This window comes from Cricetulus griseus, chromosome 2 (genome assembly GCF_003668045.3).
Source record: "Cricetulus griseus strain 17A/GY chromosome 2, alternate assembly CriGri-PICRH-1.0, whole genome shotgun sequence".
Lineage (NCBI taxonomy): Eukaryota > Metazoa > Chordata > Mammalia > Rodentia > Cricetidae > Cricetulus > Cricetulus griseus.
Genome location: NC_048595.1, coordinates 293146138 through 293171913, shown reverse-complemented (window position 1 = coordinate 293171913; position 25776 = coordinate 293146138). Strand labels below are relative to the sequence as shown.

Sequence of the window (25776 nt, the reverse complement as noted above, 5' to 3'; positions counted from 1 at the left end):
ACCTGTATATACTTTAATACATAAAGTTTCTGTGGGGGATGGATGTTTATTATCTTTGTTTCATACAAAGAACAAAGATACAAGTCAGAAAATATTCCTCTGTTCACCAAGGAAGGGAGATGCTTATAAAAAAAAAGTTTCCCTCTGGGTAACCTGTCCTCAAGCTATATAAACAGAGAAGAGGGGACTTGTATTTGATGTGGTGGCCTCTACAGTTAAACTTTAAGGAGTTCTTAAAGTATTGAATTTAAAAAAAAATCATTTATAAGTTGACTTGCAATAGACTCTGAGTTAAGGAATATATATATATATATATATATATATATATATAATATATATATATATCAGAATGTAACTGTCTATCAGGTAACAAATACATTACTGAAGCATAAAGAACATCAAATGCCCAACCAAATTTCTCTGATACTGACATTAAGCATGTTGATTTAACAGCAAATTATAACTGCAAGTGACTGATGGCAGACTATAAATTGGTACATTTGTTAACTGAACTAAAAGCCACATGGTATTAGGAAAAAAAATAGGATGCAGGTTCACAGGAAACCTCTTGCTTTACCATAAACAGTGATATCTTGGCTACATTTTAAATCTGGAAGTAGTGTCAATGTCCTTTCCACTGAGCTCACAGTGAACACACTTAAAATCTGCTTCTAATTTAACAAGAACAAAATAATTACTCAATGCAAAACTTATTTCATTTGTTCACATACTTCAAGTAAAAATACACAGAATCAAATTGTGACTCAAACTGTAAAAAAAAAAAAGTCAAACCCATAAACAAACAGTAACATTTAAAGTTAACAAGAAGTAGAGTAACTAATCTAGTAACATTCAGAGGCATGCTTCTAATCACAGAGCTAGTCTCCTGACCCAGGAGGCTCTAGGGAGAACTGACTACTGAGAACACAGAACAGCCATCACCAAAGGAGAAATGAAAATCAAGACAGAAAAAAAAGTACCAAAGGGAAAGAAACAAGAACATACCAAATCTAGAACAGAGATTGCTGGCATAGCAGTCTGCTGCAGGTAACAGAGAAGGGGGGAAAAAAAGAAAGATGAAGTGTGAAAAAAAAAGTTAGGTTTAGACCTGTATTCCGCCACCGGCATCTTTGCTGCTGTCATGCTTCATCTGTGTTTGGACAACTTGATGAGAAAACTATAGAATCACAGACTAACTTCTAGCATTCAGAAACAGAAAAATGCCCACATGTCATTAATATTTTGAGTTTTATCATTAAGAGACACAATACTTAAAAAAAAAAGCTTCCCTTAGTGTTTTTATTTGGAGACTAAGGTTATTAAACTAAATATAATTATTAAAATGAAATTACTTTTTACTAAATCAACATAAAAATTTTCCAAGCATCATAATCCATACTAAGGGCTTCAAAATATTCAAAGTAGTAGCAATTTTGCAAAACTATGACAAATCTTCATTAAAAATTTCATCCTCACAGAAAAGGTTACTGAGATGTTACAATGTAGTGGCTAACTGTTCACTATTGGGCTCAGCTCAAAGTGGCTTCCTTCTCAAAGGAAGTCAAAGGATCATGCTGTGTGATGGGCCATGAACAGCAGCAGCCACCCACTTCCTGTGTCTTGGCATGAGGGTGATACAAAGTTACAAATCACTAGCCAGGCAGGGTAGAGAGGGATATATCGGTTCTGGCCAGTGCCTGAAAGTTCTGACCATAAGCACAGTGAAAACTACTCAGGGTTTCCTTATAGTAGAAGTCCCAGTCATCAGCTGCTCTTTCAGATAAAATGGTTGATGTGGTGATGTAGTTATTTTTAAGAATATTTACTAAGGATACTAGAAAAATATTAGTAAAATAATGTAATTGTTAAAAATTACATTCTGGTCTCATTTAAGAAAGCCAGTATCTAAAATGTATTTAAACTGAATCAGAGCAACATATGTGTATATGCTTTAGTATATGTATATATGAAGTATGTGTGTGAGTCTTCAAGTAAAATTCACAGAGCAAGCTGAAAAGGGAATGCTTACACTACTGAACTTTTACTTACAACAGCATCAAAGATTAAATTTCATCATGCCTTTGGAGTAAGATGTCTAACCTAACAGCTGTTTTAACAACCCCTTTCATGCACAACATTAAAGAAAGAAAAAAATCAGAAAAAAATTGTATCGATAAAAAAAAGTATCAATAAAACTCAGTAACATGACAGACAACAGCACTCTCCACAAGTTAATATCAAGTGCCCAAGTTAATAACAATAAATGCCTCTGAACAACCATGCCTGAAAGGGAGCAAAGAATCTAGTTTTCACCCAAAATTTGACATTTTAAGAACTTACTTGCATTAGGCTAATTTAAATTTTACCTACAGAATTTGTAATTGCAACAAAAATAATTAAAAATAATTAAATTATGTTTGTAATATGGACATATAAATTATACTCAAAGTTGTTAGTATCTTAATTAGTAAATTAAATTATTTGTTGTATCAACAGTAAAATAAATGCACAGATCCTACGTCTGGTAATGACACTGAACTTCAGAGGTGATGTGCTCAAGTTTCCTCTGCTCATAATCAGCATCAGGACCAGAACTTTCTCTGACTGCCCTGGCACATTAGCCAAGTTCAGTGTCTGCATGACAACTGTGGCTGCTTTGCTCACAGCAGAGCCAAGCGGCCTTTATACTTTACATAGCCCACCAAATCTCAGGTATTTACCATCTGGCCCTGTAATCGACCGCTGCCAAGCCCTGATCACAGCTGTGAGTGGTCATTAGTAAGTACTTGTTTTCTCAACTGAAGTGTAGTGAGGATAACTATGGGGCTGGCTAATTAAAACAACGAATCCCTAGGGGTCTGGCTCATTCCTGCAACGTCAGCCAGAGTGAGCAGGAGAAACCAGGGGCCTCTTAACTCTTCCTTACAATTGTGAAAATAGCCGTTTCCACAGAAACACCCAGAAAATACCATAGGGAGCACAGATACGCACAACCAAGGCCTTTCCCCTTTACCCTGGCTCTCCGCTCAGCCTCCAGACGCTGCATGATCAGCATGGTGTCCACATCATCATCTTCCTCTTCCTCATCATCCTCATCCTTCTGCTTGGACTCTTGCAGTCTCTTCTGGAACTGCCACTCCAGCATGAGCTTCCGCAGGCGGTCACTCTCCTCTGCAGTGCGGTCCACCTTGTTTTGCAGCTCCTGGATCTCCTTGCTCAGCATATCGACAATGTGCATTTGCTGTTGCTTCTCCAGCTTCTCCCTGGCATCTCGTTTCCAGGGGTCTGGAGACAGACTGTCCCCAGAGGACAGTTCTTCTTTACTGATGGTTATGTACTGCAGGTCCCTACGCTCAATCGTGCGGGGCTGCTGCTGGGGCTGCAGCTCCCGAATGACTGTCTCTTGGGGCCTCTGCAGTGTGGAAGGCTTTTCTGGCTTGGCCTGTGTGGCCAAAGGAGAGAAGGAAGCAGGGTTCAGGGACTGTGTGCGCATCTGCCCCAACTTCCGCTCCTGCTCCCTGCGCTTCCTCTCCCGTTCCTCCTCGAGGCGGGCCTTCTCTTTCTCATACCACCGTTGATGTTCTTCTCTCTTTTTCCTCTCTGCAGCCGCCACCTGAGCAGACTGGGGTCCTACCTGGTTGGCAGGAGGAGGTGGGAGGGGCAAGTCCACTGGAATGCCATCAAAATCACTGGTGTAGTGGATAGGAGGCGGAGGGGGTGGGGGAGGTAGGTCTGTTCGAATGGGCTGGGAGACAGCAACAGGGGTGGGCAGTACTGCTGCTGGAGTTTTCCATCGCCCGGGACCGCTTTTAGTCAGAGTGGAAGCAGGGGTGACTGACTTGGAAGAATGGTTCAGGTGTTCTTGGCTGGATGTGCTGGAATCCACTGAGGAGCTCTGATTGATCCACATGTCACTGTCACACTTGCGGTCCATGCCAGCCTCTACTCGATGCCGCTCAAGTTGGTAAACCTTCTCTTCTCGAAGCTCTTCCTGGGAACGGGTAACACGCTGAGAAGAAAAAAAAGGAAACTCATACTTCAGGGATTCACCAAAGAAATGACCAGATTTCACGAATGTTTCACCCTCACAAGGAGAAGAGAAGACAGACTACAAAAAGGGTGGAATGAGTGTGCAACCACAACAGACTGCTTTATGGTTCAATGGCCAAATGACACAGCTGAAAAACTGTCTACAAAAGGAATAAAGATCTTCTGGCTATCTGGTGCTGGCAGCTAAAGGCTCCAGGGGGACCAGCCACAGCTGACTTCCACATATGAATGAGCATAGTGGAAACCAAGAAAAGCAACAAAAACTTCTTGTCATATAATTCTAATTATCATACACTACTCACTGTATAAACATCCGTGGCTCAATTCTGAATGAGTTCTACAACTCAGGACTAGCTTCACGAGCTCTTTGATTGAGCCATGCATGCAAGAGTACGTTCCATTCATCTAAGATATTTCAGCTCCAATGTTACCAAAGAAAAAAGGCAATAGCATACTTTGATGAGTATAAAGTTTTTGAGTGCATGAAAAAAAGATTAAAACAAGTATTGTTTCCTCTTCAAGGCTAGTAATGAAGCCTGCAAAGTGGCATGTATAGGAGCAGCTTATCCTTTTTAAAATGATCACTATGATATGTAAATTAATTATCTTTCTCCCGCCTTGATAGTGAACAGAAACTGAAGATGTAAACCTGAAAAATAAACTATTTTTTTCTTTAAAAATATGAATTACCACTTAACCCTAACAGGAAAAATGTTAACATTAACTCCATTTAGGTACAGCTTAATTTTGCACAGGTCCCTCATCATGAGAACAGCCAGTCTACAAACATAAAGGAGCACCATGAAGTTACATGCATCTGTGGAACAGAGACTTGGCCCTGCTGTAAAACTCAACTCTGCACCTGCTGCCTGGTGTAGTCCTGGTTTGCTACTAGAGAAGATGTGGAACGGGGCAGGGCAAGGAGGACATCTAGCTTCTAGCCAGGAAAAGGCAGAACAGTCCCATAGAACAGACCAGAGGATTACTTTCTGCCTAAAGAAGTCTCCTCTTCCCCAGGTGCACAGTCTCTTATGAGCACAGCCCTTTTCTCTTTTTGTCTTTTTCTCATTCTTTAAGGCTCAGCTCTAATCCCAGGTCTGCTAAAAAAAAAAAAAAAAAAAAAAAAAAAAAAAAAAAAAAAAAAGTCTTCTGTGACCACTCTCTTGAGGAATGATTGTTTTGGGGATTCCCACATCATTTACTCTCCAGGACACATATTTTGTGTCCTAGACTGTGTCTCTCCTTAAAAAAAGCACAATGCTGGCTTCGTCTCCCAGTCACATCTAATAGTACTTCCCAGTTTAACTTCCCAGACTGACATCTCTAATCTTCACTGATTTGGACACAAGTCCAAACTCCTTAGTGAGCTTCCACAACCTTCTAATGAGCCCTGTTTCCCTTCAGACTCTAGCACTGCCTTCTGATGTCCAGGTCTTTTCCTTCAGCCAGAAATGTCCTTCCACACAAGGCCAGGTTCTTTCTAAACCGTTACCCTCAGTGGCACCCACTTTTTCAGCAGCTCTAAGAACATAGCATGTTTTCTGTATGTCTCACTTCTCAGCCCTAGTGCCAGATCCACTAGCAGGACAGAACCAAGTGCAAGCTCTGTCAGTCACTATACTTCATTTTTCACTTCTAAAAGTCAGTGAGCCTTGCCTTCAATGCTACCAACACTTTCATTCACCAAACATTAAGAGAGCACAGAGTTCCTTTTCTTAGGGTGTTCTGTATTCTGTATTTAAGCCTAACCTTTTTTTTTGGCCTCAAACTTAAACACATACATACAAAAATAAGAGGACAACCTCACTGTTGTATTTAAAATCAGTCTTGAGCTGGCAAGATGGTTCATTGGGATGAGGGTCTTGCTGTCAAACCTAATGATCTGTTTGGTCCCCAGAACCCATGTGGCTGAAGGAGAGAATTGACTCCTGCAAATTGTCCTCTGACTTCTGCCCATGTGCTCCATACACTCACACATACACATACAAAATAAATACAAATGAGTATTTTTAAAGAAAAAGATGGACAGCCATCGCTCTCTTTATCCTGCCAAACCATGTACCATACCCCTTTGAGAACTGAGAAAACTTTGTGAATCCATTGTTTCTAACCTGGATTGCAATACTGGAATGATTACTTTCTGTGTGCATATGTGGCTTTTCCTCATAATTTGGCCACTGGTTCTGAGGAGGAGCCATCCGATCCTGGGATTTTGAAGCTGGAAAGGTAAAATACTCTCTGGTATATGTCTGAGTAGGGATGGGATAGGCTTCAGGTCTAGGTGGAGGGGTCTGCTCCTGTTAAAGTGCAAAGAAAAAGAAAAACAGCTATTTAAAATTGTATGAAAGACTAACTTAATAACCAGTGATCTATTTTACAATCGTTTAAAAAGCATGCATATCTGAGTGTTGTGCTAAAAATTGACATTTTGATCCTACACTGTGAATAATGAGAAACATTTTAATTTTTCCAGATTTACTGTTAGGAATAATTCTCATTTCCCCCAGATTTATTAATTTACAACTAGCTTATATGCCTAGTATATTAAAAGTGAAAGTATTAAATAGCAAAAATGCAGGAGTTATATAGTCAATGTAACTTGTGAGCACTGTATAGACAACAAGATCAGTCTACAAGTAAGAAAGTCTCTCAGACCTCAGTGCACAGGTTTCCAGTGGAGACAGATGTTATCTTAGCTGCTGTTCCAGAAGCATATGGACTCTTCCCTCCAGGGCTAGGAGGCTGATCTGTTGGAAACAGTCAAGAAAATCCAAGTTCACATTAAATAAGTAAAATCATAGCAACATTCCTTCAAAGGTAGTACCCACATCACATGCATCATCACACTGGCATGATATCCAGCACAGAGCCAGAGCCAGAGCCATACAAAAAGTCAGCTCTTTACACCTCCACATGTCTCCTGCCACCACAGCCCAGAACATGCTCCCTCCAGGGCCAGGGCCAGGGCCTGGTTGACATCTTTTGGAGTCTCTATTAAATATCCTTCCTCCCACTTCTTTGTTAGCAACTCTTTAAAATGTAAAAGACCTCAGCTTACTTAATCTGGCAATCTGACACCCTTTTCCAGAGACTTTAGCAATGATTTTGATCTACAGTGTCCACTGAGTCAACAGTTTTCTACATAAAATTTCCATCAAAGGTAACTCTATGAAAACTCTACTCTAGGTAGCCAACAGATGCAAATAGTAACTAGCAAAGTACAATGTGCCCCACTCCCTTCTGGCAGTGACCACTCTTAGAAAATGATTCTTCTTACTTGCCACATTCGGGCTGGAACGGTGATCGGCTCTATTCTTCATCAGCCTGTCATCACCAGGAAGTTTCTTTGGCTCACTGTACTCTGTCCAAGGCAGCTGAGGACTCTCTGGGGAGCCATTTTGAGCTGAATTATTATAGAGCTCAAAACCTTCACTCTTTGGTCTGGGTTTACCTGAGCCTCGACGATCTGAAACTGAAATCAAAGTGGATTGATTGATTCATTCATTCATTCTCTGTTCCTTTCACTGTTTTTAAGAGTCTTCTTTGAATGCTCTGAGCAGTTTCAAAGGCTGCATGCATCTGAAATACTTAATTTCATAATTGTTCTTAGCATAGTAGGGCACACACACACACACACACACACACACACACACACACACACACACACACACACACACACACACACTTTGTATGGCTTTGAAGAAACAAAGGCAAGCAAGCAAGCAGAACAAGACAAAACCCATGGTTTCACTGGATAGCCACGGCTGGCCTGGAATTCACTATGAAGACCAGAGTAGTCCAAAACTCATAGAAATCAGGAGGCCCACTTTTGCCTCCTGAGTGCTGAAATTAAAGGTGTGTGCCATCACAAACAGCTTTATATAAAATATATTGTCACTAGAAAATATTTAATTGATATGTATCTATGGGGAAAATTGACATTATTTTTCTTAACAGCTGAATTGTATCTTCTAAGTATCAAAACAACTATTTTGAGAGTAATTTTAAAAAAAACCCTCAAAGGTATTTACACTTCTCTCACTTGATAAAACACATTATTAATATCCATCCGAGTCATGGCATACCAGGCTGCCGTCACTTGCTGTGATTATCCACTCCCTGTCTTCACTTCAGTCTTCTCATCTGCTTACCTGCGACTGATGCATTACCCACTTCCCTCTTTGGGTTTCTAAATGACAGTCTGCTTAAACAGGCCAAGGCATGATGTTGTCAGGATACCTTGCTGTTCCTCTGCTTTAGTAAACAGGGGATTCTAGGCTGTCAGATGCCTTTCTTGTTGTTGATACTATACAGACTACAGGGGTCAGGTGCTGGGATGTGCATGTTCCAAAGCTGACGTGGGAGAAGACAGCTAATGAAACTACACTTAACAGACTGTGCATACATCTAGCAAACTCCATCATTAAGGCTGATCTGAAGGGTCAACCATCACAGAAGAGTAAGAGCCACAATGTTTTTCCTCTGGTAGTTTCTAAAACAATTTTTTAGGAAGCCTTAAAATTATATTGATCTTTTCCTAAAGAGTTTAATATAGCTGGAGGATCAGTTCCCACAAATAAATTACTTGTTGAAATAACTGAATTTTCTCTGAAAAGCAATGACAAGATAACCATGCCTTGTTTTAGGACAGGCAGAACTAAAAGAACCACTGACATAACACATGCATATACATCTTTTCCAAAGAACATGAAGTAAGATTCCCACTTTAAAGACTTTATGTTCTGACCATGCCTATTAAAATTCAAAATTTATTCATTTGTACTGGTGCCTGAGTACCTACCTACTCTACACAATCTAGGGAGTTCAGGAGTAGACAGTCAGACAAATGGGCTGCGATTAAAGATCTCTTGAGAACCAGGGGAAGCTGGGTGAACTAAAGTGTGGGCTTCAGGTTGGGTGTTGTCCATATGAATCTTGACCTAGTAGTATTTCTGAGCACCTTGCACTCTTTCTCAAATTCTTACTTTAAGAACTTGGCAGTAACAGTACAGCAGTGACTGCATGGGACTTCTGATAACTGCCTTTGTAAAAGCAATTTATCCTATATGGATGAGTGCACTGCCTGCATGTATACACATGCACCTTTGACTGGTGTCCAAGGAGATCAGAGGAGGGCATCAAATCCCTGAAACTGGAATAGCAGGCAGTTGTAAGCTAACATGTGAGTGCTGGGAATTGAACCTAGGTCCTCTGGAAGAGAGGTGGAAGCTCTTAACTCCTGAGCCATCTCTCCTGCCCCAGCTTTTGGTCACTTCTACACTGCACCACACTGCAGGGTCAGTGCAGGGCAGCTGCCCAGGCTTCAGTCACCAGCTCTTACTTCTCTGCATCATGGGGGATGGCTGGTTAAGGAGGGTGGCCAGGCCGTGGTAGATGGCACCTTGCTTTGCAACTTCAAGTGTGACCACGGAACTAGTTCTTGTCATGAGTTCTGCTGCCCTAGGAAGAAAACACAGAATATAAGAAAACTGAGTGCTCACTGTCAAAGCCCGTGTTTCAACAATTCATGCTTAAATTCCTAAGCCTAACTGCTGTTTGGGGAAATAAGTTTGGCTTTCAGAAAGATTACCTCCTGCCCACATCCTTTTTGAAATTTAATTATAAAAACATGTAAATGTATTCCATGTTAATACTCAGACAATATTTAAAAGTTGTATGAGTACTAGGTATTTGTGCATGTGTGTGTATTTATATATTCACTTAAAAAATATTCTAGACTAAAATATATATTTATGAGTGAATAGAAAAATGAGATTCATGCACTCTAAGAATTTTAGAATTAAAAAGGCAAAGGTGAGTGAGGGAATGAAGCTATTTCAGCACTACTTTTTGAACTCCAATTTCAAAATTAAATGTAAAGTATCACTTCAATACACTAAGACTAAGCTTTAAACTAACAATTAGTCATACCTTTCCTGAGAAAGTCCAACAAGACTTCGTCCATCCACACTGAGGAGCTGGTCACCAGCAGCTAGACGTCCATCCTTAGCCACCGTAGGATGCAGGTGTAAAGAAAAAGAAAGGTGGTTGTCAGTACACAGCAACATCCTTCACACCACACAGCATCCATAGCTACAGCACTGCACAGCATTTCACAACACTAACGTGCACAATGCAAATACTGACCACGTCTGCAGCTCCTCCTTTCACAACAGACTTCACGTAGATTCCCAGTTTATCCTGGCCAGCACCCTATGCAAAGACAAGGCCAGAACAACACAATGAAACTGCACTGCACATGTGAGGGTAACTGAGGGAGGGCACCCAGAAAAGTTCAAGGGACATTGTAGGAGGGGAGGGGAGGGAGGCAGGGAGGGAGGCAGGGAGTGAGGGAGCAATGGAATGAGCTGAAGGCTGAAGGACAGGGAGAAGTGTTGTGACATGCTGGCCTCTGCATGTGACATGGCCATTAATTACATTCATGACCTTGCAGCAGCTGCAGCTACCTGAACAAGTCAATGATGCACTAACAGGGCTTAATGGGACAGAGGAACACACACACACACACACACACACACACACACACACACACACACACACACACACACACACACACACACACACACACACACACACAGACAGACACGGCATGGTGGTACATGCTTTTATTCCTAGAAAACAGAAGCAGGAGGACTTCTGTGAGTTCTAGGCTAATCTGATTTACATAGCAAGTGTCAGACCAGCCAGGCCCAGGGAGTCAAAAGAAGGTATTTTCAGGGAAACCCAGGAGGAAGTGGACATGATCATATTTTACTGTATATATGAATGAAATTATCAAATAATTTTAAAAATACATATATAAAGTAACTGAGTGGCACAATAAAAGGTACAGACACACAGCAGGCACCCAATAATGGCAACTTTTTGAACTTTGACAAATAACTTGGCAAAAGTAAGTATGACTTTTACTTGATTTTATATACATGGTAAGAAATGACCCTGAAATCAAGGTTCCCCTCAGCAACCATGTGCTAGATTGGGAATTATAGTTCTAATTAATCAAGTTAGGACACATTTCCTAACTCTATGTAATCTATTATATAAATTTATTTTTTTCTAGATCTATTTAATTCCAAACTCAGCTTTTAAATGATCGCTTAATTCTCTGAGTGAACAGCCACTGTGAGCCATGCTATGGGCACTGGGCAAATGGTGCTGAGACATTTACAACCGGCTGTCCAATATCACAGTCACTAGGCCACATGCAACTACACAGTACTCTCAATGTGGCTAGTTCAAAATGAAACATTTTGACTTCAAAGGCATAGTATGAAGACAGAATGGAAAATACCTTATTAATCTTTTCATACTAATTACACATTAAAGTAACATTTTGAAAATATTAAATTACTTTAAAAAATAGCTAGGAGAAAATTTTAAGTTACCTGTGTGACCCACAATATTTTTACTGAATAGCACTGCTCTAAGAATAAAGGAATTTTTTGGTGTGTCTTATAGTTTATTAGTAATTACCACTGTTAGCAATAAATTCATATGTACAAAACGGTCAAAACAACATCTTACTGTAACACTTATATTAACATTACATATTCTGATTTCCAACCATGAGAAATGCAGTAAGAATACTGAAATATAAATACATAGGGCTAAATAATTTTTTAAAAACTTTGTCTAAAGGTACCTAAAACTGTTTACAATGTTCTACTTAGTGCAAAATTAAAAGATTAAACACAGCTACTATGAGCTTCTCATTTAATAATCAATTCCTTGAATGAAAGGGGAAGGAGATCTTTTAGAAAACACATTTCTAAAGAAACTAGGTAGTATCAATTTTGCTAATTATAACTTTTAAATGATTTAAGCAAACTTAAATAAAAGGTATAAAACACATTTTCCCCTCAGAGAACACCTGAGATCCATATCCATAGCACAATGCTCAAGATGGAACAGCTCAGCCTTGGCGCCCTTCTTAGAGACTGCCTAGAAAAGCAAGTGAGCAGGTTAATGCCCAGGGAAGGCAGGGATCTGGATACCTAGTTATACCTGAGGAACTCAATATTCTAATCTTAAAACTGCACCCTACAGATAGATACTTTTCTTCCATTTCAGTGGAAAAGTAGGGTAAGGGAACTGGGACTAGTAAGGGAAAAGAGCGTAACTATCTGAACTTTACCTGCAGAAAGTTAGGACAGAATGTAACAAAAGAAGATAAACCATGTCAGAGAACAGAAGGACACTGCCACCACCCCTAACCTGGACTAGAGAGAGATGCACAGATCTCGTGTACACACCTATTTTATTCAGGTGAGAAGTGAAGGTCCAGAAAGAAGACCGTCCGTCTGTTCTTCTAACTCCTCTAGAAGCTCCAAAGGGACTGCCAGCTCCCTTTTCAGTAGGGAGGCACTACCACAAGGAACTTATTCTCCAGACAGCTTGGCTGCCAACTGAGAGTGTGGGAGTATGCCTCAGTAACAGCATAAAAAACATCATTAAACACAACCCCAAAGGGGGGGGGGGAGAGACAAAGCCAGAGGAAGAGGTGTCTGCCAAGCTTAGCCCATTGTTCTGGGGTGGAGGCCTAGCCTAGGCTCCCCAGCTAGAGCACAAAACAATGTGGGCTGGATGACCTAAGAGCCAGGAGCAGTCCAAATGAAACTCCCAGACAGAAATGCTGTAGGTAAGCTGTGAGCTCTCCAGCTCTTTCCTCTCACCTTTTAGCTGCACTCCAAACATCTTTTTCTACCAACTACTTTAATTTTTAAATTGGTTCTAAAATGCTTTCTTCACCTAAATTTCACCTGCAGCAATTCTCAAAATAAGTAAGTTATCCCAACAGTATGGTGGTAAACAAAGTAACTGAGCTAGAATTGTGTAAGTTGAGTTCTAACCTCCACTGTGTTCATTTACCTTTTACACTGACACAGAAACACTAACACTAGTAATGACTACATCACCCATCTCTTTTCTCTGAAACAGTGAGATGAGGCAGCCAGGGTTGGGGGGGTGGAGGTGGGGGGTCTATGAAATGGGTTCCACAGACATGAGTTGGCCCACAACCCTCAGAAGACGGATCCAGGGTGGGAGAGGACATTTCAACAGAAGGAACTGTGCAGAACATCCTTAGTCTCAAAGGGGAGAGCCGAACCCCCAAAAGCTGCCTACAGTGTGACCACAGAGTATAAATATATACGCCTGGCTTCCTAGCCCTTAAATGAGGGTGAGGTGTCAGGGGGTGCTGGTCTGTTTCTGTGTAGTCACAAAGTAAACACATGGTTCTCTAGAAGAACTATAATTATATTATTAGATTAATATTCCAATGCAATTCAGTATTTCAGTCAATCCCAGAAATAAGTACTTAGGTAATAATAATCTTGTGGGGAAAATTACCCTTTTATATAATTCACTGTTTTTCTTTTAGCAAAAACATACATAATACTGTTCCAAACTCATAAGCCATAACCACAGGGATACTGTGTCATTTCAAGAGAAAGAACTCTGCATTTCTGGGAAGAACCTTTCCTGCCACAAAGGTACTTTGGAATAAAAATCATTTTTAAAAGACTTTCATTTTTATTAGTGTGTGTGTGTGTGTGTGAGAGAGAGAGAGAGAGAGAGAGAGAAAGAGAGAGAGAGAGAGAGAGAGAGAGAGAGAGAGACAGACAGACAGACAGACAGACAGACAGACAGACAGACAGACAGACAGAGACACTGGTCTCCTGGACCTGTACTGAGAAGCAGCTGTGCACTGGCTGACTCGGGCACTGGGAGCAGAACTTGGGTCCCATGGAAAGGCATCTGTGCTCTAATCCTAAGCCATCTCTCCAGCCAGACTTTCCAAAGGAACTGAAAACACTGAGTTCACTTCTTTAACCAAGTCTTTCCCATGAAGGGTTACAGGACCTAAATTATAGTCTACATAAGGAACTTGCACTTCAAGATAGAAGGTGGCTATTTACAGTTTGGTCTCACTTTTTAAAAGTATTTAGTCTAAAAGAATAAACTATAACATCTTCAAGATGCTAATTAACCATTCTAAATAAGATATTGTAATATATAGAAAAAACTCTACGGCTTTTTTGTTCTTAAAAACACCACCATAACAAAAGACTATGGGGAAAGCCTATTCTGAAACTACAATGTGCCAGAAGTAAGTTTTTATGAATATCTGACTACATGCTCTTGAAATTACACAGCAGCAGTTACTATTTAAAGCAATTTTATCATATTATAAGCAGTAGTTAAAACTTATGTTTTTTAAAAAATGAAAACATAAGAACTTCACATTTTTATGAACCTTAAGTATTTGCAACATAAAGAGAGAACAACAACTATCTAGGTGTGCAATTACAAGCTACATTATACGGTTCATTCTTCATGAGCAAGTTAATTATTAACAGGTTTAAACAAGTCATAGTGGAGGATGAAGCGCATTCTTTAAAGATCATCGTTTGCACAAGAACATTAAGGGCAACACCCTGTAGAAACTCACCACCGATTCCGTCCTTCCAACAACAGAGAACCACATTTTTATCTCTAGGACACAGTCTTGAGCAGGAGACCAGTTGTCTACTTCTCTCAGTTTCAACAGCAACCAGCACAGCTGGCTTTTCAAGAATAGACTGCCACAAAGCTGAGCTGGGTGCTGTGACACTATACGGCATTTGTCAACATGAGATGAAACCAATGCAACACTCAGACTCTTATGCAACCAAGCTACTCTGATTTTCATTCCCTTTGTCCTTTATTAAGTTTTAAAGGGTTATAAAAATGAAAGGGAATTGTTTGTATTTTTATAATCCAAACTAAACAGGAAGCGTCGGCATCGTGTTGTCCCACAGATGAGTAAGAAGTAGCATGCTGACCTCTCCAAAAGCAACGTCTCAGAAAGTAGACTGCAAGCCACACTGCTTCCAAATCATCTGGATTTCATCAAGTTTAACCACCATGGGGAGGGTAAGGAGACGAGCTTAACATCAAAACATGGTTCAGAGTTACAGCAGCAGAGCTATACACCAATTAAAAAAGGGAAAAGGCCTGGGTTAAACACACAGACTTACAGCAAACAACAGAAGTCCAGACATAGAAAGGCACTTGGGGGTGACAGGAAAACCAGCAGGGCTGGGTGGAAGTAAAAAGCTATTACCAGTATTTTCTACGGCTTCCTCCTTCTCAATCATGAGGAAAGACAATCATCACTAGTCTTAAAGGCACAGAAACAGGCCTGCACACAGGCAGGACGAGCAGTGCAGCACTGCCAGAAGAGCACACAAAACCAAGAGTGCAAGTGGCTCAGCAGGAGACAGGGCTGATCATCCTAACTTGTACAGAGGTCACAATATCCATGTATCTTACATTCAAAATGTAATCTGAAATCTTAATGGTAAGTTGTCTCCATTACTGTAGCTACAGAGACAATGCACTTCTCACCTGTACTGTACTGTCCTGCCAGCTTATACATCCAAGGTAACTTGTGTTTTCATTTGTTGAGCCTTCCTTCCCATACTATAAACATGACAAATATAGTATGGAAATGATCACAATGAACAGATAATCATCTGTCTCATTTTTTAAAAAAAAATAAGGGCTAATACACTACTATTTCGTATACTAAAATGGTATTGTCCAGTTGACAGAGAATTTTTAACTATTTCCTTCAAAGTGCCCATTTACCAATTCCTAAATTTCATCTCTGGCTCTAACTTTTTGTTTGTTTCTCTGTATCCTTGGCTGTCCTGTAATTCATTCTGTAGACCAGGCTGGCCTTGAACACAGAGATTTACCTGCCTTTGGGTCCCAAATGCTGGGAATTAAGGACATGCACCACCACACTCGGCCCCTCTGGCTCTATTATCCAATCCACTGCCAGAAAACACATTCATTTATCTTACCAGGCTCCCCAAATTTCAAATGTGACATGTTCAATCCTACCTCATCAACTTCTGCAGGTTCCTTTTCTTGGCAGCCTTGCCTAAAGGACCCAGCTGCTCAAGTCGTAACAAGGTTCTTTTCTCAAATCTCCCCCCGACCTTTGACCTATTACACCTAGCTCATCCCACCCTACACTGTATCCGTATCTGTATCTAACAAGTATCTGCCAGCACTGACCATGATCCAGAAATTACCAACTCTTCAACAAGGCAGGAGAGAAACAAGTTCCCTCACAAGAGTCTGGTCTCAGTATACCTGTATTTCTGTTAGTGGTTACCTTCTGCCACTCAGCTACCAGGAAATGAGAACAGAAAACTTGCAAATTACTTTTCTCCTGCTATAACAGAAGTACCTGATAAAAGCAACTTAAAGGTAAGTTTTTGGTTTTGTTTGTATCTCATGGTTTCATGGCTGAGAGGGTATGGATGGCAGTGGGAACCTGAGATGGCTGGTCACATGACATCCACAGTTAAAAAGCAGAGGGAGGAGTGCTGGTGCTCATTCCTTCTTTTCCTTTTCTGTGCAGTCTGGGAACTACTCAATGGGGTGACGCAGCACAGCAATGGACTTTCCCTGCTCAGTTAACTCTGGAAACATCCTCTCAGACAGTGTCTAGGCGTCTCCTGGTGATTCTAAGTCCAGTCAAGGTGACAACAAAGATGAGCCATCAAAGCCTACAACCCCACTCCACACCGAAGGGCAGCGATCACATTACACCTTAAGTATAAAGAATACCATTCTGCCAAAGACCTACCTTCACAAGGCTGAACCGATAAGCCAAGATCTGTTCTTGTAAACAGATAGAGGAGTCTGTTTAAGGGAACATAGGTTGGACTACGACTTTCAGCTTGGCTGGATGTCCTAATTCTCTACCTGATACCTGGCAGAAGACACAAGAATGGGCAAGGATGCAAGATGAAGCCTGAGTCTACTATTATGAAATACTAGGTTCTTTGCATTAGGACACCACACCAGGGAAATCAAAACCTAAGTCATACTGGAGTCTAGAGAAATCAAGTCATTCTGTACTGGAAGACTTTTTCAACTGGAAATAACAGTAACTCTGATAACGGTCACTCTCCAGCAAAACATCAGTGTTAGAGAAAAAGATTATGTCCACAATACACCACAGAGCTGAAGGGTTCTTTGCCATTGGATAAAAAGGAATTTGCAGAGCAGAAGAGGCAGTACTCCTAAGTGCTGGGTAGGTAGTACAAGTGACAGACTGATCTCTCAACTGTTTCCCCTCTAGGGCAGAAATTCAGCTATAACCAAGAAAGAAAATGGTTCCATGGCTGACATTTTCCTTTCATGTTTGCAAATGTTCTGAGCTTGGGTCAAACATTTTCTTTTTCTTTTTCTTTTCTTTTCTTTTTTTTTTTTTTTGGTTTTTCGAGACAGGGTTTCTCTGTGTAGCTTTGGAGCCTATCATAGCACTTGCTCTAGAGACCAGGCTGGCCTCGCACTCACAAAGATCCGCCTGCCTCTGCCTCCCGAGGGAGGATTAAAGGCATGTGCCACCAACGCCCAGCGGTTCAAGCATTTTCTAAAGTCTAGAAACATGTTACATGACCACAAGAGATGAACAGGAATTTTGAGCAGTGAAGTAGGATGGGAGGCTCAGGATCTTTGCTCTGTCCATCACAGCTGACTGACTCCACAGAACCTGAGCTTCGGGGACAACTGTGGTGGGTATACACAGAGGTTCCTCCAGTTCAGTCCTGAACACACCTGTCCACAGTTCCAGGCCCTTCTGTTCGGTCATGCCCACAAAATCTCATATATCAATGCTTTTTCCTCCTTCCAAACCCTTCATTTTGTTGTGCTGCAAACAAGGCAGTTAAGACATCCCTGTCAGCCCACAACTCTAACCCTGCATAGCACAGCTCTCCCCACCACCTCAGGCTGCTCAAACATGGTGCACACGACACTGGTCACTCTTCCCTGCTTGTGCCCTCACGTCTATCCACAACACACCTCTGAGGGGTTGTCTTTCTAATTTCTTAATTCCAAGGACAAGCTAAATCCCACCATGCTTGGATGATTACTCTCATGCTCATTAATCTACTTATTTCTTAACTTTTTTCTTAACTTATTTCTTAAGCTCAAATACAGACTCACAGTTTACAATTTAGTGTCTTGAATAAACGAATGAATGAATAGATGGCTCACTGTGCTGGTTAGTTTTTACCAATTTGACACAAACTATAGATACTTGGGGAAAGGGAACTTCAACTAAGGAACTGTCTCTGTGAGACTGGCCTGCAGGTATGTCTGTAGGGGTTTATCTTGGTTACTGCAGGAGAGCCCCAGTTCACTGTGGGCAGTGCCACCCCTCGAAGGTGGTCCTGGGTTACATACAAAAACAAACTAAGCAAGCATTGGAAAGAAGGCAATAAGCAGCACTCCTCCATGGTGTCTCTCTGCTTTAGTTGCTGCCTCCAGGTTCTTGACCAGCTGTCCCTTAACGACAGACTGTAACCTGTAAGATGAAATAAAGCTCTTTGCAAGTAGGTGTTGTCCACAGTGTTTATTACAGCAACAGAAAGGAGACTAGGACACACTTTAAAAGTAAAACAAGGCTGGGCGGTGGTGATGCACCACCACTTTAGTCCCAGCAGCTGGGAGGCAGAGGCAGGTGGATCTCGAGTTTGAGACCAGCCTGGTCTACTAGAGCTAGTTCCAGGATAGTCTCCAAAGCCACAGAGAAACCCTGTCTGAAAAAAGCAAAACAAACAAACAAACAAACAAAAAAACAAAAAACAGAACAAAACAAAAAAAGTTCTAATTTTTGTCTATCACAACCCAGGGACAACAGTACTAGAGAGAAAAGTGTTAGTTGGTTAATAGAGACAATGAAAGCCAATTCTTAAGGATCAAATTCCAGTTCTGTGTGTGAAGTACTAGAAAAGAAATCACAAAGGACAAGCAGAGGACAGGAGAGCTAGTAGAAAAAATGCTGGTGAGGTTAGAAGCATAAACCTGTGTCTTAGGTTGTTTTGCTTTGTTTTAATTTTTGAGACAGGACTGCATCCCAGGCTGGTCTAGAACTCCACCTTCTTCCTGCCTCTGCCTGCTGATCCATGGGGTTATAGGCATGTCCCCGTGTCTAGTTTTGAAAATGAGCGTGGAGAGCAAGGATCCAAGAAGGAATGATATACACAAGAATCCTGTATTAGAGAGGCCCATAGACTTAGTCTGCTCCCAGTCAAGAGCACTAAGTCCTTTACCCTTGCCCACCGTATGTAAATCAGACTTAATGCAATCTTTAAAACACAATTATGGAAAAATGTAGTTTCAAATATCAATTGCTAATTAATATTCAGCATAACAGAATTCTGATGTGCAAAATTTACTATTACTATTTAAAACATTTCTCAATACACTGGCATCATGAAATTTGGAATGCTCTTCTCTCATAATGCTACATGGTATTTATAAGCTTTTTACAGTCTCTTGAAACAGGACACAGGAAACGATTTTAGTTGATACAGTATTATGGACAAAACATTACCACAGCTTAACTAAGTGTGTGTCATTAAATACTAGCTAAAAATAATATTTGGAAAAGAGAAGGAAATAACATATGAAAACAGAGGGAGACTATTTGGGGAAGAAAACCAGTCAGAGTGGGGTGAAGGCACAAGAAATCAGCAATGGGAGGGGGGAATAACTTAGAGTCAAATATAGTGGCATACTTATGAAAATATAATGAAACCCATTACTTTATATGCTAATGTGAAATTTTCACTAAAAAAATCATTTATTCCACTGAAAATACCTGACTATGATTGTGGAAGCTTTTTTTTTTTTTCTTAAGTAATAACTTCTAGTCATACTATTAATGTTTTTAATGGAAAGAAAAAAGAAACATACTTTAACAGACTAGTAGAACTTAGATGCCAAGAGAACATGGAGGGTGAGGGAGTTGTCAACCACTCAGATGGGTTGAATGCTAAGCTCCAATCCACCCTCCAGTCATTAGAACCCATGACTGCCATACACTGAAGGCTGAAAATATCTGACACCTGCTACGACAAAGTGACAGATGCAACTATTTCTCTTGTGCTCATGGTGCCCAACAAGTCTTGACCTTGCCTTTGAACTGCTTCCTCCAAGACCATTCATTCCATCTCCAGGTACCATTCACTCTAGCCACATTTTCAAAGCAGGAGCTCATCCCTCAGTGAATACCAGGAGACCAGTGGCTGCCTTCAGGCAGCATGTTCCCTTCTCCCAGAAGAGAGCTGAACATGTACTCTGAAGGCAACAAAGCTCCCTGTCACTTCTGGTCCAGGCTGACTCATGGTCATGGATGGGAGAAGATGCTCTCCAGGGACCCCTCAGTCCTACCTTTGCTGCAACAATGCTGAGGCCCATGCCATTCTGTTTTTTTAGAGTCACAGTGATTATTTCAGGTTCCTTCCTCAGAGGCTGGGCCTAAAGATGAGAAAAGAGGCTCATTTTATGACAAAAATGGAAGTGCTTTCACATGGTTAGAAAGCTAGTTAATTTGTTATAAACAAAGAACAGAACAGGTATAAAAAGTCCACTACCCTCAGGTACCTTTCATTTGCTAAACAAAATACTGCATCATTTGACTAAAGTCTAGAAGATGAATCTAGTTACAAGTGCCATTTAAATGTTAAGATTTAATCTATGAAACAAAATTAAGCTGCCATTTGTGTCAAGTTAGGAAAGATAGTCATAAAAACCAAATCCAATTTTTACCTTATTATCTTTCAAAATAAATTGTTAAGCTTTTGTTTTGTTTTCCAAAGAAAGTTTAAAGTTATTTTGCACTGGGAAGATAGCAGAAAATTGCTATAACAGAGATGAGCATGTAACTTCATCTCTTGGGAAATTGTACATTTTACTTAAAATGGTGAACATAAAGAACTACAGGGTTCATAAGTAGCATCTCTAGCACTTGGTCAAGAAATACACCCTGAGCTGAACAATCAAGGCAAAGGAGGCAAAGACCGTGTTTGTTTTGTTTTAAGGAAAGCATTATTGAAGTCACGTATTACACTCATGCCAAACTTCACACCAAAGTGTGAACAAGGTTAAAAATAAAACACTGAATACACACTGAAAGCTTAACTACTAAGACAGCACATTGCAAAAAGATAGTGACTAAACAAAAGACAAGCATAACGCTCATGAGAAACTATTAAGACGTAAACAAAATTATGTGACATTAAAAGTTTTGCTTTATATAAATCAAGATCTGATCTGAGAATAAATCTGAAAGGCGAACCAAATGAATCCAAGAAGTACTTGCTGTCCTATAAAATCCTGTGATCAGAAGTTGATCCTTTTCTTTGAATTTGAGCAAAAACAAAGGAAGTCAAGAAAAAGGAATGGTCACTTTGTTAGTAGTGAGTCCATATATCAATAAATTTTAGGAGATGGCTCTGATTTATGTTTAAATCTAAAGTTTTATATAAATATATAGACTATATAAAAAAGTATGTGTTTTGAAACTATTATTTGGGCAAAGTATAATTTCCCTTAAGATGAGTGAAATTCCTTGGTATTTCAAAATCATTAATTATTTGATACACATTCAAGAAGATAGAAATCAGCAGAAAACAAAATATTTTTGCCACTAAAAAATGTGTTTCTAGTCATATCTTTCAAAGTTATACTAATATGTTTCAAAGATATGTATGTAGGCTGCCCTAACTGTCATCATAAATATTCTATACTGCTACAGAACCATTAATTACTACACAGAACTGTACAGAAACCTGGCTCAGGGAGTACATATGTGTGTTTTTACAAATCAAGGTTTTAAAATGTTTGAATCAAATTGGTATTAGAAAATCATTTTAATATTTTCCATCATAACATTCCATATATGCACAGAATAAATTACATCACATCTTCAAAGTCATTAGGAACATCTCAGACTTTAACTCAAATACTTGCCAGTTCTGTGTTCTCACGCATAAGGTGACTTTCATAATCTGCACCTTCAAAATATATCGTCCAGGTACCTGGTGAACGTGTATGAGGAATCAACCTGCAAAATCCTAAAAAGAAAACAGTAATTGTAAAACAGGTAAGACATCCTTAATCCCACATAATTTCAACAAGGGAAACAAACACATTATTGAATTAAACTATTTTTCTTTTTCTATGAAAACTGGCGAACAGCTCTGCAAATACAGTCTTTCAAAACTACACAATCCACCTTAAAGAAAACCCTCAATGACATACACATCTGTTTAGCAAAAGACAGGCACAAAGGACCTGAGAAAGATGCAGACCAGGCTAGGTTAAGTGACTTAACTACAACACCCTGGGGTTGGCAGGGCCCTTTCTCACAACATTTTGTCCAAATTTTCTCAGCTCAGATGCATTTAAAGTCTTAAAGAATAGTTCTGTTTTGCTGTTTTCTGAGGCAGGAGCTTTGAACTTACTTTGTAGCCTAGACTGGCCTCAGACTCATCGTCCCCCTGCCTTAGTTTTCTATTTCACTGAGTGCAGAGCACTTTGCCAATTATGTGCTAGGCCCTTAGCTGGATTCCTGATATTCCCACCAAAGAATTTCTGATGTCCTTATTTGGGATAGAGAACAACGTATTTAAAATATCAAGAACTTTATTCAAGGCCATGTCATCTTAATTTAGTCAAATTTTATTTTATATTCCCCAGTTCTTTTTGATAAAATCATATTATATAGGCTTTCCATAATTCTAAGTTTGCTCCAGGACTACTGTCTTCTTGTTGTGAACAGTCTGTGTTGCTCAAGCCCTCACCATATTTGGACGGCTGCAAGTTTGAAGCCTAGCTGCCCTAGCCAGAGTCTTCCCTAGCCTAGTGTTTTACCAATGGAGTATAATTTGGATTGCTGTTAACAGACATGTATTTGTTGGAGAGTTTTGGAAGGGGAAATATGAAGAACATCAGTTAAAATAAAAAACATAATGTAGTTTCACTGATATGTAACCAGAATTTCCTTTTCTTCCTCATGTTTTAGAGAATGATAACTATTAAAAATTTGAAATGTCAACATTGTGTTTTCAAATGTTAGATTTCCACAACAAGCTCTGCACTATACTGCTAATGGAAACTGATTTGTCATAGCTTGAGGTACATACTCATCACGACCCAGGCATTGGTCTGGGCCGGTTTTATAGTCTTTCACAGAACTGTGTTGCATTGAGGTGTTGGGGGGGGGGTATTGAAAGTACACAATAGCTCTTTAATCAGTTTACAAAGAATAGAGTGTGAAGATTAAGAAACACTGATGTCATAATACTCAATCCATTTTATACCTTTAAAGGCATCTTTGTGCTAGGCTGCATGAACTATAAACATCCAACACGCATGAAATAATATATGGATGCCAAGACCAGAATGGAATACCAAATGGCCTAAGATTACTTATCCAAAAGAGCCTAAGGGAAGATATAAAGGAAACTCTTCGTCAGGTTAAGACCTCACTGTTTCCATGCTGGCAAATACTTGTGGTGCACAAGACAAAACTGGCACACTATAAATTATGTCCATTTGCAAAGTCAGAGCAGATTAGTCTCCTGGATTACTTATTTACAAGATATTAATTAACACGGTTCTGAGTGTCAGCATGAAGCATGTCTAAGTGAGTATGGACAAGAGTGAGGAAGCCCATCCAAACCTAAACTACAGCAGCTCAGCACTATGAAGACAGGGCACTCATCCTCACTGTAAAGACAATACTCATACCACCACTGGGAAGACAACACTTATACCCTCCCTGGGAGATAGCATACTCATTCTCACCAAGAAGATACAACACTCACACACAAACTTCACTGGGAAGGTACAATACTCATATTCCATTACAATGCACTAGCACCCTAGTCACTGGCTCTGTCACAGACTTGATGGAAAAGCTCCTGCAAGCATGTCTAGAAACATGGTCTCTCAAGAGCAGTTCAACAGCCTATCAACAGAAGTTAGTAACACAGAAGACTCATCCTGGGGACAATGTGCCTATTGCTTGAGGTCATGGTTTTGGCCTGATCTGCTGAGATGTGCACATATAAAGACACCTTTAAGTAGCTCTATAGCAAGCAGTCAAGTTGCTTTACTGTGCTCCCCATGCTGTGGCAAGGGGCTTGAATTCCATAGGCTTGAGTTCTTCCATTAAAGAGGGCTGCCTACAATGTTAAAAACTATTTCAGCCAGGCTCTTCTTCCCTGTCTGGTCACAGGTCTATCTGTAGCATGAATGAGGGCTTTTCAGGCCTAAACCTGTTCACTCTCCTTCAAACTCACACATAGCTTTCCTAAATGACCTCACCTCTGCTTCCCCCACCTTGGACTCTGTGTCTCTTGGAGGACTAAGGCACAAACTACCCTTGCTAACCACTCAGTTCATGAGAAGAGGCAGTCTTTCAATGTGATGAATGTTTTTCACTATACTATCTAAAACATTCATTATTGTGGTAAAACAGTCATTGAAGTTTAAAAAAAAAAATCGCACTCACTACATTTATCTATGGCCACAGTACTTTCACTAGTCTTACTATTTGTTATTTAATTGAGCCCCTATACTTAGGGTCTATTTTCTTATTCATCTGCTATTCTCTGTATCATTAAAAAAAAAAAAGTAGCAGAGTAGATTAAAATTTGTATTGCTTCAAAACTCATACTTTAAGAAAAAAAACTGATTTTTTTTAAATTGTTATACACCAGCAAAACAGTATATCAAAGGTCACAGAAGCAGTCATGGAAAAGCTAGAAACAGCTACAAGCCTGTCTGATGTGGTGGCCCCAGAAGCTGTAGCAGGACACAGAGCACTCACAGAGCCTCCCTCACAGACAATCTGTCCATTCTCATATCTCTTGGTCCACTTTGTGAAGAAGGAACAGAGGCAAGGGGTGACATGCACATGACAGTACAGCTGGGAGACAGTGGGCTATGAACACTCAGAACCCTGCCAGGAGAAAGGTGTAGTCAAAGGTCCCTTTGTTATGGCACCATGTGGGAAGAGAGCAGGTGCTCAATGAAGGGACATAACACACCTACACGGTTGTGTCTGGGCATGTGAGATCTTTCATCTCAGTGAAACTCTTCTTGAGTCATAGGAACACAGCTTCCTCCGGCACAGTTCCACAGGCTTGTCATTCAGAGAGCCAGCGCAATGCTCAATTGAACCCAGCTGCATGCTCCAACTGAGGTATGACAAATGGTATTTACCTCTCTGGCACAGAGGGTCTAAAAATTCTTGTAAGCCATTTGGAATGTTTCTGACAACATCACAGGAATAGCCATCTTCTGGCAAGAGAAAAGGTAGTTGTAGGTCAGGGTCCTCCTCCAACTGCACATCTCTGCCGTCACTGCGGGCAAGCTCATCAGCTGTGTTCTCAGCAACAGCCACAACATTTTCTATGAGATCCTGCAGAAAGCAAATGCTGACTCATCAAGGGATGCTCAATGGCAGAAAGCACCTCGCTATGTCACAGACATGACCTCAGAGTAGAACACACTCAACAGTACATGTACAGTGGGCTTCATAAAGTGCCCACACACCAGACATACACTATTTAAAAAGACAGAACAAGAGGCTCATTAATTCCCAACTATTTATGGCTTTAAAACATTGTTTTACCACAAGATGTTCTCGATGGGCAGTGGTGACGCACACCTTTAATCCCAGCAAGTGGGAGGCAGAAGCAGGTGAATCTCTTGAGTTCAAAGCCAGCTTGGTCTACAGAGTGAGTTCCAGGACAACCTGGGTTACACAGAGAAACCTTGTCTTGAAAAAAACAAACAAACAAACAAACAAACAAACAAACAAAAAAAAGAGGTTCTTCTCTT

The 25776-nt window shown here is 40.3% G+C and overlaps 1 protein-coding gene across 10 annotated transcripts in view; it reads right to left on the bottom strand.

The window, feature by feature from the left end:
* Afdn (afadin, adherens junction formation factor) overlaps nucleotides 1–25776 on the bottom strand; it is a 113214-nt gene that overhangs the window by 14302 nt on the left and 73136 nt on the right. For all 10 annotated transcript variants that reach the window (XM_035440451.1, XM_027401155.2, XM_027401158.2 and 7 more), the window contains 10 exons: nucleotides 25156–25354; nucleotides 21895–21998; nucleotides 20314–20400; nucleotides 10198–10263; nucleotides 9982–10055; nucleotides 9392–9510; nucleotides 7328–7522; nucleotides 6706–6797; nucleotides 6162–6347; nucleotides 3014–4009 (listed from right to left, as the gene is read on the bottom strand). In XM_035440451.1, coding sequence (XP_035296342.1) covers nucleotides 3014–4009; nucleotides 6162–6347; nucleotides 6706–6797; nucleotides 7328–7522; nucleotides 9392–9510; nucleotides 9982–10055; nucleotides 10198–10263; nucleotides 20314–20400; nucleotides 21895–21998; nucleotides 25156–25354 — 2118 coding nt within the window. The remainder of the gene's footprint in view (nucleotides 1–3013; nucleotides 4010–6161; nucleotides 6348–6705; nucleotides 6798–7327; nucleotides 7523–9391; nucleotides 9511–9981; nucleotides 10056–10197; nucleotides 10264–20313; nucleotides 20401–21894; nucleotides 21999–25155; nucleotides 25355–25776) is intronic.